Source organism: Orbicella franksi, chromosome 4, assembly GCF_964199315.1.
Source record: "Orbicella franksi chromosome 4, jaOrbFran1.1, whole genome shotgun sequence".
Classification (NCBI taxonomy): domain Eukaryota; kingdom Metazoa; phylum Cnidaria; class Anthozoa; order Scleractinia; family Merulinidae; genus Orbicella; species Orbicella franksi.
The window spans coordinates 32357813-32375908 of NC_138148.1; the positions used below are offsets into that span (position 1 = coordinate 32357813).

General features: G+C 38.7%; 3 protein-coding genes across 3 annotated transcripts; 2 read left to right on the plus strand and 1 right to left on the minus strand.

Moving 5' to 3' along the window:
- Window positions 1-296: 296 nt before the first annotated feature.
- LOC145484045 (uncharacterized) lies at window positions 297-5740 on the plus strand. The gene is made up of 4 exons (XM_081462649.1): window positions 297-795; window positions 947-1210; window positions 2496-2807; window positions 4228-5740. Exons 1-4 carry the CDS (start codon window positions 469-471, stop codon window positions 4879-4881), a joined length of 1557 nt encoding a protein of 518 aa, XP_081318775.1. The 5' UTR covers window positions 297-468; the 3' UTR covers window positions 4882-5740.
- Window positions 5741-6310: 570 nt separating this feature from the next.
- On the minus strand, window positions 6311-13133 carry LOC145484044 (nuclear exosome regulator NRDE2-like). Its single transcript, XM_081462648.1, has 8 exons — window positions 12888-13133; window positions 11215-12555; window positions 10763-10901; window positions 9643-10416; window positions 8641-8796; window positions 7443-8310; window positions 6915-6983; window positions 6311-6436 (listed from the first exon to the last, which is right to left on the minus strand). The coding sequence occupies exons 1-8, from the start codon at window positions 13057-13059 to the stop codon at window positions 6311-6313; spliced, it is 3645 nt and encodes a 1214-aa protein (XP_081318774.1). The 5' UTR covers window positions 13060-13133.
- Window positions 13134-13233: 100 nt separating this feature from the next.
- Window positions 13234-15844, plus strand: LOC145484047 (uncharacterized). The gene is made up of 6 exons (XM_081462650.1): window positions 13234-13591; window positions 13751-13809; window positions 13885-13970; window positions 14224-14395; window positions 15227-15473; window positions 15643-15844. The coding sequence occupies exons 1-6, from the start codon at window positions 13234-13236 to the stop codon at window positions 15735-15737; spliced, it is 1017 nt and encodes a 338-aa protein (XP_081318776.1). The 3' UTR covers window positions 15738-15844.
- Window positions 15845-18096: the final 2252 nt, after the last annotated feature.

The following is an 18096-nucleotide window of genomic DNA, read 5'->3' on the forward strand; positions in this document are numbered from 1 at the left end:
CTGTCTGTATTAGCGGATCTTCTATGATATGTAAAAACAAATAGCTAAATGTTTTGATATGATAATCTATTGTCGCTTTATTGTTTTGATTGGCGCCCAACAAGTCACAAGACAAGAAATTAACAACTTGTCGACCGACGAAAAGTTTCCGGCTAACGAGAATCTATCAACTGATAAAAATTTTTTTCAACATACAATAGTACTTCCTCAAGTAATTTCATTTCTCGAAGGTCGATTTTAATAGCTGGAATGACATTCGGACTTTGTTGTTGAAAATAATTTGCCAGCAGCCGGTCTTTTTGGCTTGTTTCCGGTTTATTACGTTTAGTCACGTGATTCAGCCGAGTCACGGGATGCGACCGCCATATTGGTCCACCCACATTCCTTTTTAGAAAGCAAAGAAACGACAAAAAAGGTAACAGGTTTTCGAGTTCCGTCTCCATAAAAGGCCATCCTACAACTGGCATAATGCAGAGCGAAGAATCCACAACAACAACAGAAGAACTGGAGAACATGCATTACGGAGCTCAGGCACAAGGTAGCGGAGTTCTTGATCCAACCACGATAGAAGAAGGAGCATTCGAAGCGGCGATGGCTGGCGAACACCACGATGGGCACGGAATGAAACGACAGGCAGACAGCGACGACGATGGCGACGCTGAAAATAGCATGCTAGTGGAAGAAAGACCCAAGAAAAAGACTAGAGGACGGGTGAAAATCGAAATGAAGTTTATCTCGAACAAACTGAGAAGATACACGACGTTTAGTAAAAGGAAAACTGGAATAATGAAAAAGGTTGGTTTTTCAGTTGACGGCGACGGAAGATAAGCTTAATTAGCCCGCGCTTTTTAGCTTATATTTTTCAATATATTGTGGAAAAAGATTCTTTTTTTACTTTTTAAAATTTCCCTTTGAATTTTACCATATTTTTTTATTACTTTTATAGGCTTACGAGCTGAGCACGCTAACCGGAACCCAGGTGATGTTGTTGGTCGCTTCAGAAACTGGGCATGTTTACACGTTCGCCACTAGAAAGCTACAGCCGATGATAACTTCGGAGAGTGGGAAAGCTCTCATTCAAACTTGCTTGAATTCGCCCGATCCTCCAGTTTCTCAGATTCCAAATCCGGACCAGAGAATGTCTGCCACGGGATACGAAGAAACAGATTTGACTTACACGGTGAACGAAAACGACGCTGACAAAATGCAGGTTAGCGGTATATTTGAACTCGAGTTCACAGTGCAATACAGCTCTCATCTGCTTGTGTCTTTGTACGTTTTGTACCAGCGATTAAAAATATTAAGAGATCTAATCTATGCATCTATGGATACGTTATTTGAACGATTGGTAATTCGATTTTTTAGTCGTGTTTATTTTTTTCGGAGTCCGGGATACTTGATTACAAATTTATAAATATACCTCGCTTCTGAAGGGTATTTAGTATCGAATCATATTTGTCCATCATTTTCTGCGCTTTTGGCATGTTTTCAAATTTTTCTAACCTTCAATGGTCGTCTTTTTTTTCCAGAGAATGTACAAATCGATTGTTTTTATATAGTTTTCTCTCACTTTCGCGGCAAATCGTTCGCGTAAAATTTTCAAACTCCGCGTCCTTTAAAACATTCCAACCATATATGGCACCCGTTTCCTTCTTTGGTACGTTTCCTGCCCATTTTTGGAGACGAAGTAAGCGTTTGTTTGTCCATTTCATTCGCCTTGTTTGGGGAATCCTCTTCTTGTCCTACTAGACTCGAATTTGTGGGCAAATGAGTCGAAAAAAAATACTGTTAGAGTTTCCTCGAGGAAAATATTCACTTTCGCTTTCTTTTGGTTAGAATCGTAATTTGATATTTTATTGGCGCATGAAGTATTCTTTGTTCTTGACAGCTTCGAGTCGATCTTTGGCTTTGCCAAAATGTAGCGTCTTTATGAAATACGTCCGAAGTAATCAGCAATGCCACACACTAAACATCATCGTAATTTCCTGTCTTTACCAATTCCATTATATGGATTACTGAGTATTTCTGAACCAGAAAATCATATTGATTAATATATTGGGAGAAAATGAGCGTTCGAAAAAATTTGTCTCTGGAGGGAAATAATTTCTTAAAATTTTAAGCATCTCTGTTTTTTTCTTCAGTAAATAGATGATTGCAGTAGTTTTCAACTCATGTTTATCATTATCATCTTCAGGAAATTTGCACCATCACAGAGAGAATTAAAAAAAAAAAAAGAAACGTGTACAAATTTAAATAGGAGAATTCAGGATCTAAGTTATATGATTTTGGAGTAAACAGGAAGCTATGCATAATGTGATTAATAACAGGCAACAAACAAATTTAATAGACAAAATATTTCACTAGATAATAATACAAGGAAAAGGTCCATACCTTTAATTAATATATTACTTCTGATACATGAATTGCATTGAGATTTTTATTGCGTGTACACTTGTGTGAAATTCAGGCTCATTTTGAATTCTGTACACTTGTAGGATCGGGGTGGTATTTTTACCTCGCAGCAAATAGACACTAATCAAGGTTTGACAGTGGGTGCATTATCAGGCACCAGTGGACCTATGACTGGTATAACAGCCTTGCCTGCGACAGGCCATTCCTTCCCCATCACCACATACATTCCACCATCAAACATTCAGCAGCAAGGGGGGAACAAGAATGCTTCTGTTCAATCATCATACTCTGTTCAGGCCATGCCGGGGGGAGCCTTTACTACTATCTTTGCGCCGGGGACATCGGTTCAGCTGGGACAGACACTTGCCCAAGGACAGCAACAGGGTTCTGTACAGGTAAGAAAGACGATTTCATTTGTTCATCTCTACTTCAAATGATAGGGGTAAAATTTCTCTATTGTCTGGAGTTAAATATTTAAAATAAATTCTAGCAGCAGTTTTAGATGCTGGATGCTTGGGACTAATTACTTGTGCTATACTTTTGGATGTAATACATTACACTTGGTATGCACAGCTATTTAGTCTCCCTCAACAGAGTCAAACCCTTCTCATTTTGGCAAGTTTTTGTTTTTGAGAGTTGCTCAGATCTTAGAACTTATTTTAGAAATAAAGAATTTAATTTCTTCCAGTTCAGTCTAGATTTTTTAATATTTCAGACTTACAAGAACTTGTTTATATTTTGTCTTATAATTGCCAAAGTGAAAATAATTAATATGCAAATTGCAATCTTTCATATTTTCACTTGTATGCAAAAATCATTGGTTAGAAGATCTGGTTGAGTTGTACTAAACAAAAGCTATTATCTATTAGACTGTGTTATGACAGTTTTGGTCAAAGTATGTTGTTGTGATTGTGAACAATTTTTCCATTACAATGGATTGAAGAATGCACTCCGACTTCTGAACATGATCCTTATTCGGTGTTTTATAAACATGAACAGCATGACAGCTTAAATTTTGGAATTTTAAGAGTGTGAAAGTTGTTTGTCTCAGTTCACTTCATGATTATAACCTGCTGGAGGTATGCTTGTCCTTTTTGGGTATTCAACAAACTAGACACTGAGTGTTATCTGCAAAGTGAGTGTGTGACTATTTTCAGTAATAGAAACTATCAAGCATTGCAATATTTGTTCAACTGAGGAATTTAAAAGTCATTCCAACAACGTTTTCACGGCACTCTGTCCTTGAAAGGGAAGGGGATCAATTATATTGCTCAGTGGAGATAAGAATTTCCAGCAGTTAAAAAATTGGCAGACGTTTCAAGCTTGGGGCAAATTGTAACTATATATTTGTAATTTGTTAGTATTCCCTTGAACCAGGGAGGAGTGAAAAGTTTAAAAGTATATGAAGACCCTTTTAATTGTAAGACTAAAAATACTGACTGATGCCAGTGAAACAATAATTGAATTTGAGCTTATCATGAAATTCTCAGAGCATGTTTTTCAAATTTCTGAGACTTTCTGAACCAAATAAGACTAGTGAAATTCATGGATTCTGTTGAACTCAGTTAATATCTGTGGGGACTGAAAGTACTTCAGCATTGATAGGATGTCCATGATACACAAGTGTATTAAATTTTAACAGGATGTGTATCCAAGCATGGGATTTCAGCATGTTAAGAGATGAAAACTTTCTCTCTGCTGTTGTCTCATTCTTATAAGGGGCTTCAATTATTGTCACCAACATGCGCATTGACTCTCAGTTGCCCCATTTTTCTCACCATAATTTCATACTTTAATATTTTCCATCCTGGGCAGGTTTTGACACAGCCAGCTGTACAGATCCAGCGAGTACAGCAGCCCCATAACCAGACAGTCCAAGTAAATGCTGTCAACCCCACTACATCATCCAACACCATCACCTTGCCTATTGTCCAGGATACAAGCCAAACTCATGAACATAATGTGGACCACTCATCTGGATCACAAGGCAACAACTTGCAGTCTGTCGGAACTGTTGTGGTGCCTATAGCAACCAATCAAGATGGAAGTGTTGTTTCCCTGGGAAATGTTGTCCCTTCGTCCATGATGCTGTCGTCTTCGCAAGCAAGCCAAATCCCGGTGATGTACAGTGTGTATGCATCACCCTCATCTGGACTGGTGACTGTATCTAATCTCTCTGACAGTGGCACAGATCAGACCTCAGGGCACACCCATCACTTGTCAGGAGAGGCAAGTGACATATCCCAGCAGACGCTTCCAGGATCTCTTTCCCTTGCCACAGTTCAAGTACACCAGGACATAAACTCTGGTGTGCATGCGTATGCCGCACAGGCAGTGGTCACTGAGAGCAGTGGCACTCAAACTGCCGATGATATCCATACTATTGTAAGTGATCATGGGTCTCTAACTGTGGGTACAGACTCCGACACAGGCATTGTCAAAAATGATTTGTCTGTGCCAGTGAATTAACTTTCCATTAGTTAACTTCGAGGGTAAACTTTTCATTTTGGAAAAGTTCAGCAATTTGAAGACCCAACATGCTAATATGTGGTGTTTAGCATCATTAATTATTACATTTAACAGAGGGTAATAACATTTTGAGCAGAAAATGGTAAATGATATCAGCCTTGTACTTAGCATTTTATGCACCCTATCTGAACTTGCTAAATTCAGAATACAATAGTAATAATAATGTTAAACTCTGAATAGGAGCAAGATTTTTAGCTAGGTTGGTAAGTTAGACTACTTGTATCACTAGCTACATAATAAAACCCCAAAGGGTACATAATTGGCACTGATCAAGCCACAACATTCAGCTGAAATCCTGCTTAAAAGCTCAAAGCAAAACTCGGAAAAATACTTTTTAGAGCAGTAAAAACAGGTCTAAGAGCAAAGCACCAATACCCGCTTGAATACAGTAGATTGTAAAAAGATATTTTAATTTCTTTATTTCCGTGTCAGATCAAGGCGTTTTTTCGTCTCTGTGGTTTTGATGACATTTCCTAAGCATCTGCTACTGTTGACTTTTCATTGAAGGCAGAGTTCACAACCTGTTAACCGAACCTTTGATGTTTGCCAAATTATGGTAAAAGGAAAGGAGAATGTGGAATAAGATGATAACATTACATCAATTTCAAGGACTCTTTCCTGGTATTAATTTTTGGCAAATGCAGATGTAAAGAGAGGCTCAGCTTGCAGGAAACCTCAGTGAAACTGATTTATATCATCACTTTAAAAAAAGTAGTATAATTCTTATTAAATTATTATTATTTAGTTGTCAACAGTTTCTGCTGTATTTAGATGTAAATATTTATAAATAGTAACCAGCATGTACATTTTCTTGATATGATAATCAATGAGCATGCAGAAACAGACAAAAATGTAAGTATTATATATTCCAGAATTTTGTTACAATTTTTATAACCACTGTTTCTTGGCATTGAAAATACAAAATCAATAAAAAGACAATAGCATCTTACAATGGAGACTTGTGTTTTAATGTCAATAGTCACCTCGTACAAGAATGTGACTGGACTTGGGACAGTTTCTTTGATTTGTTTAAAAAAACAGATGTAATACAGTGAAATCTCACTAAGAAGGACATCTGTGGGTCTGCTTTAAATAGAGTTAGGTTGAAGTGAACAATGGCTCTCATTTTCAGCTGTCAGTAACCCATTGCTCAACTGTCAGCCAACACATTTCAGTTCACGACTTACCGACACATTGCCGACAGGTTACCAACAGACTACCAACAGTTCACCGACTGTTGGCTGAATGTCGGCTGACAGTCATCGGTGTACTTGATAAACTCAAATTTTTCTATATCAGGTCTGGCCTGATTTTATCTTTCGCTACAACTTTATATGGGCAGTTTGACAGCACCAACTATTTCAGTGCATTAACACTCTTGAAGGAGTTCGATTTCTTCAAGTGGAGCATGTAGCCTGATTTCTTTCTCGGTCATTAAATCGACAATGTCTTGAATGTCATCTGGTATATGCTGCACTGCATCCATGTACAAAACCTGAAGTGAATTAACAGAAATTTTGAGAGTTTGTTTTAAGGGCTTGCTTTGGAAGTGAATTTTAAATAGAAATTTGAGTTTGCTCTCTGTTTCAAACTTCAAAAATTAATGTTTTGGCAGAGACCAATCAAAGATATAAAATGTTTAAGACCCAGTAATGACCACTATGGTTTTCGTGCATCTGTTATTCTTTCGATTTGCCTGATGGCGAGGTTTCGAGGTTTTCCAATGCTCAACAGTGTGTAATGCATCCTGGACGAAAATGGGTCTTTAATCTTTCCAGTATCGAAGTTTTTGGCTCAAATCTCATGCACGTCCTCAGAATGTACAATGTTTGCCTGAAAAGCAGACGTCTTTTCACAGACGAGCGACAGCGGGAAGTACATGTAGACGCGTGTTTGCAGGCTTAAGTCTGTATTTTATGTCAATATTTGCAGGACTAACCAGTTTTAATAGTAATAAGATTTGTTATAATTACCTTGGCCCAGGGACAACTCTGGAGAGCCTGGTAGAACACTGACTTGACTTTCTCTTTCCCAAGTTTTGACTAAAAAGGGAAATTAAAACTGTAAGTGGCAAATTACCAGTAAACCAGAGAGGGAAGTAGATGAAGAAAACTGCCCCAAACCTTCTAAGCCTTGTCATTGTTGTTGTGCCTTTTAGGGGTAAAATAGCAGCTTTGGTACCTCTTAAGGTGTTCAGCCCTAAAAGGTCCACAGTAGGAGCTTTTGAGGTACGTTTTAGGGTATCAAGCCAAAAAAAGTCAGTGTGAGTTAATGTGTTGTTTTTGAATTGGTACCTAGCCTCTTAGGGGAGAAAAACGTTTCAAGCCAGGCCCACAAAACAGTTTGTACCTCTTAAGGTTTGTTTTCACAATTTCTGACGAGCACCCCTATCCTTTTCATATGGGAATCCGCCCGGGGCTGCATCATGACTTTATTAATTGAATAATTGTGTAAATTAAGCACTAAATGGAGTAAGCAAAAAAAAATTTTCAGTTACATACTTCAAATTGCATAAACATCCTCCATAATGCTACACAGTGTCTCCCAGGAGGAAAGGAGATTGCTCTTTCAAACAAAGAACGTTGACGATGGACTACACCAGTGACTGGAAGAGAAGTAACAGCTGCGGAGATTTCTTGCGAGCCTAGAGCAGAGAGATCATTGCATTCCATGACTGATACCAGGGACTTAGCCCTAAGCTGCTCATAATAAATTGCAAAGATCCATGGAACAGGTGTGGTGGCCTTTTGGGCAGCCTTGTCAAGAATCCTTCTGATCTCACCAGTGAGAATTGACTTTGATTCACGCTGAATGTAAAATGAGAGAAACTCAGGATTATCAGGAAATTTCTCCAATGCAAAGTGTACAATATTTCTAGTGTCTTTCAGGGGCAGCGTTCTGCCACGCGTGCAGTGAAATCTAAACAGCCTGATGTAAAAGCTTAGAATGAGTTCAATGTCCATCTCAAGGAGGTGAACTTGATCACATGAAGCGACTGAAATAATATCATTACACACAGACAATACACCTTGAATACCAGTGCTCAAGTATTCAAACAAAACACTACAAGCTTCAAGATGAACTGCCAGACTTCCAGAGGCAATGTCGCAGTCAAGCAACTGTCTCTTTTCTTGGGACGACTCAGTTGTGCCAGTAATTCCTTGGTGGTATTTCTGGTAGATTCTACGAGACTTCAACAGTCGAACAGCAGACACGTCAGCAGTTGATGTATTGGATGTGGAAGGTTGAAAGTTTGCTCCCTCAGCAAATGTGGTCAAGATCTGTAATGCTTTCTTGTTTTCCTCACTTGACATAACCTGCGACTCTTCTGAGTTTCCAGTGACACCAACTTCAAGCTCAGCATATGACCTGATAACAAAAGAGGAAATGTTGTTATCATAAAAAGAAGGATACCGGTAATTTTACACTGTACTCATTATCAATAAAATAAAGTTCTGGTTGCAGGGATTAAGAAAATGTACACAAACTATACACACTGGCACGATGGCTACATGTAGTTTGTTTTCTTCTGGATTGAGAGGTCCAAGTTTGAGTCTCGTAGCCTGGTTGAGGCTGCAGGATATGTGGTGGCTTAACTTTTACAGTGCTGGACTCTGGAGCAAGTAGAAAATTCTTAACAATTAAAAATTAAAAATCACAGAATTTGTTTCAAAACCAGAATAAAATAGTTGGTCGAACCTGACAAGAGGTGCTAAAGCTGTCCTTCTGCTCTGTTCATCAGAAAACATTTCACCGCCCATCGTGAGAGTGGAGTCAAACATTCTGCGAGCTTCATCAGTGTTACCAGATAACCACTCTATCTCTACAAAAGCTTTCCACAGTGTCAGGTCATTCCTGAATTTCAAAAATTAGCATCATAAATCTACTTATTAATATACTGTTGTAAGAAAACATTTACTGTCAGTAGCAGAGGCACCTCAACAAATTCAAATGCTTGTGGAGGGTGTCTGCAAATGGAATGGGTTCAGTTCGGTAAGGAAGGTGTCAGATTAAAGTTGCTGTCCATTTAATGGAAGTGTCCTTGTATGACTGGTCTCCACTTTTAAGAGAATGATGTCCACTTTTGAGAGGTATAAACTTATTGGAGGAGTCCATATTTTGAATTTATTCACACCTCTGAATGAGAAACGCCCCTTTTAGATGGCGGCTGCTTTATATGAGTGGTAATGACGTATGAAAGGTGTCAATATATTGAAGATATCCACTCTGTATGGAGAGTGTATACTTAGAGTAGGTTTGTGCTCTAGTTATGGTATTGACTGCTCTCTTTTGGAAGGTGTCATCTTACTGGAGCTGCCTGGTAATGAGAGTTGTTCAGTTATGGACTTTGTGTCCACTTTGGAAGATGTGCATGCTTAGTGGAAGTTTCCACAATACAGAATATCCACTCATAGGACAGTGTCAGTAGTATATTCAGGTGGGATGCAATGTTAGTAATATAACTTGATTAACAGTCAAGTGAATGTATGAAAGATCATTTGAACTGTGGAGAAAGATATAAAGACATTATTGATCATCGCAGTTATAGTCACAACTTAAGTAGTTGTGAGCATAACTACGATGATCAATAATGTCTCTATAACTTGATTAATATTGTAGTCGTGTCCTACATCTGCAATGATCAAGATCAACATGACTGTACATTCTTTTAACTAGCTAAACTTCAATCATTTTACAAACCTGTTTTCTGGTTGCTTAAGGAGGCTTTTGGCTAATTTCCTTACATCTTTATACTTCTTTTTACTTTCCTTTATGGATGGTACCTTCTGAGTAAGGCCAAACTCAAACCAGAGCCACAACACCATCAGGAAACTTCTTGTTGCTCCTTCAAATACTGGAAAGATTTGCACAAAGATATTTCTTGCAAGGTTCAAAGCCTCTGATGAGGGCCACTGTTTGTCAGTTGTGTTGGTAGAGTCGCCGTCATCCCAATGGTATGACTGCCAGAAACCAAGAAATTGAGACATGGTAAAGTTGCCAGGCTCTAACAGCTGTGACTCATACTCTAAGGAGATGTTCAGGAATCTTTGCACATCGCCATTTGTTGATGAGCTCACACAAGGTACTGACACTCCCAGCAACTTCAAGAAAGACAATACAAGCTTAAGCTTGTTCCTTGGATCAGTGATTTTGAACAAGCTTGAGCTAATGTCCTCAAACAAAACAAGTCTTTCAGCATCATCGCAATCATCCTCTGTTTGATCTTTTTTGGCATCTGGTTGCCATGGCAATAAATATCTTCTCTGTCTGGATAATTCAACTTGTACCCAGTTCTTCCACAGAGGCTTATTTTTATCAACTTCAATCTCATCGTCATGATCATCAAGAGAATCACTCTCATCTGTGGCACTGGTGGAATTTGCCTTGAAAATCTTCTTGACGTCAGTTGTCACCTCAGTCATGTTTTCTGCAGCCATCCAGGACTTCCAACCTCTTGCACCATCTTCACCAAACCTTAATTGTCATACAATGGAATAACAGCCCAAATTAGACAACCATAAGCTGTCATTAACTTGCCAAAGAGAAATATTCATTGACTAGAGATTCAGCTTGCTGACACAGATTTCCCTTTGTTAGTGATGTGGTTTTCATTTTGGCCTGGATAGGCTGTAGAACACTATCACATGACCTCCAGAAATATCACAAATTAAAACAGCTCGTGCAAGAATTCTAATTTTGAGGTCATTGAGTTTTAGGTGCATGATGTCATGGTGATTTGAATTTTTTTTCTATTAAAACCATCAACTTGCCAAAAAAAATTTAAAGCTAGATATTGGTGATGTACTGCACAGTCATGTACCTTGGTTGTCCACTGTCCCAGAAAGTTTCCAGGAAAGCTATCTGTCCAGTCACAGGAGTGTTCTTCTCCAGATCATGTGAGCAGAAACAGTTTAATTCAATCATGGCCTGGATGCAAGCAACAGCTTTTTCTGTGTGACCTGAAGAGCACAGACATAATCTCAGTATGAATTGCTACAAACTTAGGGTTCATCTCATCTCTTTACTTGAATTGTCCTACTAGAATGTGTGGTGTAATGGCAGTTAATCCATTTTGGAAAAATAGTGCAGCTACATAGCAGTTAACCATTAATTAGCTAGATCAGGTGGCTGACTTTTGTTAGGTTTTAACCTCAGACCTGCTTCTTATCCAGAACACTTGACATGTAGTAAGGTTTATAAATTGATGGTCCAAGGCAACGTAACAGGTAGATTGAATTGACAAGCCTGTAAGTTAAAATAAAAATCAATTACCTGACTGCCTTGTAAATTGGCATTCCCTGATGAACAAATCTACCATTTCCTTCTCCAGGTCGCCTTCAGCCCGGTGAGATGCAAATGTCCCTTCCTTGATTGATGACAGAGTGCTCAAACACTTGGCAAATACTGCTGTTGTCTTACTAAATGAAAACACTGAAAATCTGGACTGCATGAACAACAAGTAATGTCTCCACAGCAGAGTATTGTTAGGATGGACAAAGCTGACTCTTTTCCATTTCTGAACCAGTTCTTCAGCGTCCATGATCTCATTACAAAGATCTAAGTGGCCCACTATCAATTCAACTGAGTTTGGATTTTTTTGCAAAGCTTTTTCAAAAACAGCAATCTTCTTTTCGATTATGGTCCTTGTGGCAGCTTTCCTTCTCTCCCGACCAGTTGCTGTAAAGCTCGATTTCACAGAGTCCTCTTTTCTGACAATCTCTTCTTGAAAGTCAACAAGAGCCAGCCAAGTTTGAATGTCCTGTGGGTTGTCATGCAAGATCTTGTTTAACTCACGAGTCTTTTGCAAGGTTTCAGATTCATGAGAATCTCTATCAGCAGTTGATTCCTCCACTTTTCTTCTGAGAGAATCATCCTTTACCATCTCATCCTGACAGGATAACTCCAGGGGAACATAACCTCTAACATCAGCTAAATTACTTCTCTGATCTGGTTTCTTTGTGATACTGGACAGTGTTATAGAAATGTTCTCAGTGCTTCCTGGAACTTGGAAATCATTAACATTCCAATACCTTTCAACAGGTCTTGTCTTTTTCTTTTTCTTTCCCTTCTGTTCTGTCAACTCAATAACTTGATGTTTGCTGAGCCCAAGGCAAGTCATATTTGACCTCATCTTATACAACGCAATGTCCAGTCTGTACAGTGTGTTGTACATTCGATTTGCTATGTCAGGTTTTCTGTGAAGTCTAAAAGCTTTCTCAGGGGCAAGATTTGCCTCTTCAATCCAAATTGTATCTGGTTTGCAAACATCTTCAGTGATACACTCTTTGTGCTCTGATTTATCATACTTATGCCTATGTTTCTTTTTTTGTTTATGCTTCTTTTTGTCCTTGTGGTGTTTCCTGACCTTTTCAGTAGAGCTTGGACTTTCCTTTTTGATTTCTTTGTCATGGAGTTGTCTTTCTTCATCTGAACTAGAAATGTCAACAAGAGTGCGTTTACTTCTTTGGTGTACAAATTGTGGATGCACTTCGGTAGCTTTTTCCAATGAGTACTGCTTACACTCTGTGTCAACAATTTCATGTTGGTCACTTTCAAAAGCTAAACTAACATCTTTGTAGCTTTCATTTCTAAGCCAGTTTGGCTGGCCGACTCCTGCAAAACAAGACAGGCAGCACTGTCAAATCCTTAGCTCTACTCGTTCTTGCAGATGTAAATTATGCACAAGACTTTATCGCCTTTGGTCAGAGAAAGCTCAAGTATAAAGCTCAACATACTGCGGCAAACTACTGACAACCATGAAAACGTTTTAGCTAACGTAAGTTCCTTTTAAAAGAGATAAGGCGTATTAAAGCAGAAAGCCCCATTTAATTAAGACAGATACTCTTCCTGTTAGTCTGGCTGGGCTAGGGTCGTCATTTTTGAAGACCTTGAATGCCAAATCGCGATAACTTTGACGCCATACATGTTCCAGTTTAAAAGCTTACCACTATCAACATCTACAGGCTGTGTTTCCACGTTAGAAGAAGCGCATGGAAAAATAAGGCCACGGGATGTCCCAACTGATTTACTTTGGGACCCCAGTATTGGAAATAATGTCTGATTTGGAAGGTATTTGGTCTTTGAAACACTGTCGGCTTTATCTGTCTTTTCCGCCATCTTGAAAGACCAAAAAATTGCGGGCGCAAGACAAACTTTTCCCCGCCCTCCCTTCCCCTTACGCGCAGAGCATCGTCGCGAGAACGCAAAAAAAAAAAAGCGGGAAACACTCGCCACTGGCAACTTGCTTGCGCTGGTTTGGCGCAGTTTACTCTCTTTTTCTTCGTCATAAATATGCGAACAAACCGCTTCTTCTTTAATAAGAAAGGGCAAAAAGAAATCAACACGGAAGCGGAAACTGCAGTTCAGGAAACACAGGAAATGGGAAGTGACGTTTCCACTGCAAACTACCAGAAAAACAGCTCTGAAAATGACGCCAGTTCAGAAATGGAGAAATCCAAGCGACCACGAACTGAGAATATAAAAAGTGCAAAACCAGAAGCTGTAGCAATCAAGAGGAGAAGAAGTTATAGTGAATGCGATAATTTGTCAATTGAGAGAAAATTTGTGTGCAAGAAACTAAGAGTTAATCAGCTATACACGGATTACTGTGGACGAAATTCTTTTATGGCAGCTTTTTTCAGGCTTCTTGGTGAGTGTTCACAGTCATGCAGCTTTACAGTCAGCTTCAAGTTCACTCACTGAATTCAAACTCTTTCCGGCTTATTGTCTTTAAAGACTCTTTACACACACACACAAAAAAAATAAAACAAGAGCCCACTTAATCAATTTTTTTCCGTCAATAATGCAGATGATGATGTCATTCAAGATTTCTTGTGGATGGACAGTTGCGCAGTTATATCAGACAAAGTGAGTGGTGCAACGATGGTTTTTCTTTGCCAAGAGCACTTTAAATCTAAGAATGAATTTATCCTTTCTTTTCAGTATCTTCTGGCAATGGTTTACACCTATTTTAGGAGAGCCGAACTGGCGAAACGGGAATTTAACCGAATGAATTTCTTCATAGCACTGTAAGTATCAGTAAAAGCTTTTTCTTTGGCGGGAAGGGACGGGGGGGCATGACAAAGGAGCTCAGCACCGTAGAAGTGACTCCGGTTTGCATAAAAGTTTGAGAATGGTGTCAAAACTCGTGGGTCTTTGAGGGATCTTTAAAATTTCTTGAATTCTTCCGAAGTCTGTAGACAAATTCAGACCAGACAGCACAAAGTCATCTCCTCATTTCTTCTTCCATATCACACTGACCGGTGACTTTCTCATCTCCAGGTACTTGGCAAATGATATGGAAGAGGACGAAGAAGAAGAAAAGTACGACATATTTCCTTGGGCTTTAGGAAAGAACTGGCGTGACCTGTATCCGAGTTTCCTTCAAAACAGGGACATATTCTGGAGAAAGATCGGCTACCGCGCTCTTGTCAGCAAACTAACCTGTGATGAGGTATTGAATATGAATAAAGGGAAAATTTCCCTTTTTCTCCCTTGTTCCCTAATTTTTTTTTATGAAAGTTCCCCGTAATAGAAGACATATGCCTTGTTCCCTCAAATTCATCCTAAGAATATCCCTTGTTCCCTTGAAATAAATGATCGTGTTCCCTTTTCCCCCAAAATCCTGAAAGTCCCTCATTAATCAGGAGAAAACAACCGCAAACTAATAGCAGTTGTTAATTTGATTTTTTTTTCCCTTATTCTGAAAATAAAGATGAAGGAAATATTTTTTTACTTAGAAAATAGACGATTTAGCATCATGGGAGTCTTAACATTCGGGCAGTTTTATTCCTCAGCAGGTTTACTCAAGTTGCAGTGAAATCAAGTTTCTAATAATGTAACTGAGCCACCTGACAGTGTTCATGTTTCTTGTGAACAAGTGAACAATACTCTGAAAATTCCAGTTAACAAATCCTCAGGAGTTATATTTGAGATCACCGAAATCTCAAAATAAATTTTTAGGTTAATTAGTTACAACATCGATCTTGCAAAAATTACATCAATTAGATCGGTAAGCTGCTGTTTTGGAGTAAGACAAAGCTGAAAACGTTCTACTGTATAATCTGACATTGTATGAACTTGAACAAACATCACAGATGGGTGTTTTATTGTCCATCCTTTTAACAAAAGAGTAAGAAGCGGTCCTGTGAGCTTCAGGGGCGTCTTCCTTAGATCCGTATACGTTAACGATCCAAATGACCTGAAGCAGGACGCGTTCGACTCCGTTTGCGTAGATTTTTCTAGTAATAAACTCATTCTAAATATCTTCATCGGTTCCTTTCAGATCATGGCTATTGTATCAGACCATCCAGTCTGGCGACGAACGAGAAGAAATCATCACGGTGGAGCGTGGAGGGACTACCTGAGGGACACAAGTAACGACTGCACAAGCCCAAGAGGTCCAGGAACTGCCCCTTTTCAGTGTTCCAAATGCGAAGGAAATTCACCAATGCTGACCTCTGACTATTACAGCTGTTCCTCGCAATCTTCATCTGAAGACGAGAACACAACCTCAAGCTTTAATATGAAAGGTATTGTTGCACGTTCAACCGTATCAAACCGTAGTCTGTGACTGTAACCTTTCGAACATTCGCGCCTGATATCACAACTTCTTTCTTTTAGGCATCACACGTTCATAACTCATTTCCTGTCTTCCACCAATTTTAGAATAAGTCTTCTAACGTTTAGTTTTGTTTTCAGATTTGAAAACTGTGCTCCAGAAAAGCAATAACAAGAGGCACTGTCAGGAGAACAAAAATCACACTGGTGGAACTGCCAGACAAACAGCACAGTAGTCCCACAAGAAGACTCAACTGTTTTTCTTTTATCTAGTCTCTCAGTTCTAATATATAAGACAGCAGAAAGACGTGCTCCCAGATTTTTCGGAAAAGATTTATACACTCTATAAATACTAATATATTTGACGGTAATACGAAGGAGTTTTTCTCAACGCTAGACACAGGCATTGTGTCAATTTATTTCTTACAGTGCTCAAATGATGGCCTGTTTGAAACCTGGTTACGGTGGTTACAGCCATTTTTATTTTCTGCCGCATTGTAAGAAATAACGCTTCAAGTAAGTTATATTTGGGAGCCAGCCTTCAGTTATAAATGTATAATGTATTGTAGTTAAAGGGAATTTGTAAGAAACCTTAATTGATAAAAACACATGCTGGCATGTATCTATTTAAAATTCAATTTAATTGATGTAAGAATTTCTATCTAGGAAATGTTTAATTGATATGCAATTTTGGCAACTTTGATATTTGTACGATACATTGGGGATTGTATACTTATTGTCATGCTTTTTTGGTCAAACAATAAACTATGAACGATCATATTAAACTATAGTCTGCATCCTTTCTAGCCTCCGTAAAGAAGCAAATTTTACGTCAGTACACAGCATATTTCGTTCAAGTTGGGTCTTCGAGCAAAATGCTGGCATCATATAAAAAGTCTAACTCTTTCGAAGAAGCAATGCACTTCTCCCCGCACCAACGACCGGTATTAAATTTTTATTCGAAAATGGCCAATTTATCGAGATGGGGACAAACAGTTGGCCCAAAGCCCCGGGGTGAGGGCAAAACCGAAGGCAAATGCTCAGCCTCTGGGGTCTTCCAGATCATAGCTCTTCTCGAATTTAACGACTATTTATTGACCTAGAGTAAGGTCTTTACGGGAAAATCTCAAACCGAGACCTTGCCGTATTGACTGAGCGAGGTCAAAACGAGAAGGTCGAGTTTTGAGATTTTCCCGTATAGACCGAACGTTCGAGGAAAATAAGTAATTTATTAGATGGCTTACAAATTAGTTTTTAATTACCTTTTGCTTTGTTTTTGCAGACCCGTAATGGGCCCGTGATCATTACGGGGGAATAATGCCTTAGCTGATTAGCCAACCAGAGCGCACGTTATATTACTATTGGCCAAAATGACTATCACTAAAATTTGAGCGTGATCTTATGTTCGCGACCTTTATTTTTTGAGTCGCAAAAATTCCATGTAATATTTAGTTTGAATCTCTCTGAAATAATCACGTTTCGTAAAAATCTTTTACTTCTTTCGTTTCTCTTTAGATAAGGATCATACGTCTTTGATGACAAGTTTCTTTGCAAAGCATTTTTTTTACATGACGATTTTTTTTAATTTACAAGATAAACATTTAAGTTTCTTCTTAACTATTAGCAGGCAATTTCTTGGTCCTCATTTCAAGACGCTTCAGTGCAAAAAGGTAGCACTGTCAGAATAATTTCACATGTCACAACATATAGTTTTGATGCATGCAAGTGAATCTATGGAAGATCATAAATTTGAACTTAGGAGAAAGATATGAAGACATGATTGATCATCGCAGTTATTAAGCAGTTGTGAGATTAAAGCCTGAAAAAATTAAGCCCTGAACGGGATTCGAACCCACGACCTCTGCGATATCGGTGGAGTGTTTAATCAACTGAGCTATTAAGCCAACTGAGAGCTGCAGGGACCCGTTTCTCGAAAGCCCCGGGAACTTTTCGGGCCCGCAAAGCCATTTTTATTTAATCGATATTTAAAGACAGAGGAGTGTATGGCTGGTTTGCAGTGTCACGCCATCAGAAATAAAAATCATAACCATTCAATGAATTAAGTCAAGAAGCTGGGATATGAAAGATGATTGATATATAAACAACCTCGCCAAGATTTAGGTCTGTGCGGTTTTTCATTCTCCCGTTATTCGGAGAAGTGTTTCACTCAAATTTATAGAGCTTTGTACGGAGCCGCTATGTTTGTGCCCCTCGGAGGGACACAAACATGGCGGCCGTAAAATAACAGAAACATCTGTCATCGAGTTTTGCCATTGAAACGAACAGTTATTACTCTAGAGCTCCGAAACATTGAAATAAACACTTTTTTATAGAGCAACAACTGTTTAGTTAGCAAAACCTTGAGCAATAACTCATCTTTTGACCTACTCGAGAGCCTTATCGGGCCGCCATTTTAATGTCACAACACATAAACTTGGAAATTCAGACATGCTCTATTACATAATGAAGAACCCTGTCGAGCTTAAACGTTGCAAAACATCAAGTTATTAAAGGATCTTACATCTGATGAAACTAAAACTTCAGAGGGATTGGTAATCTCTTATTTTGGAAATTGATGACGTCACATGAAAAGCG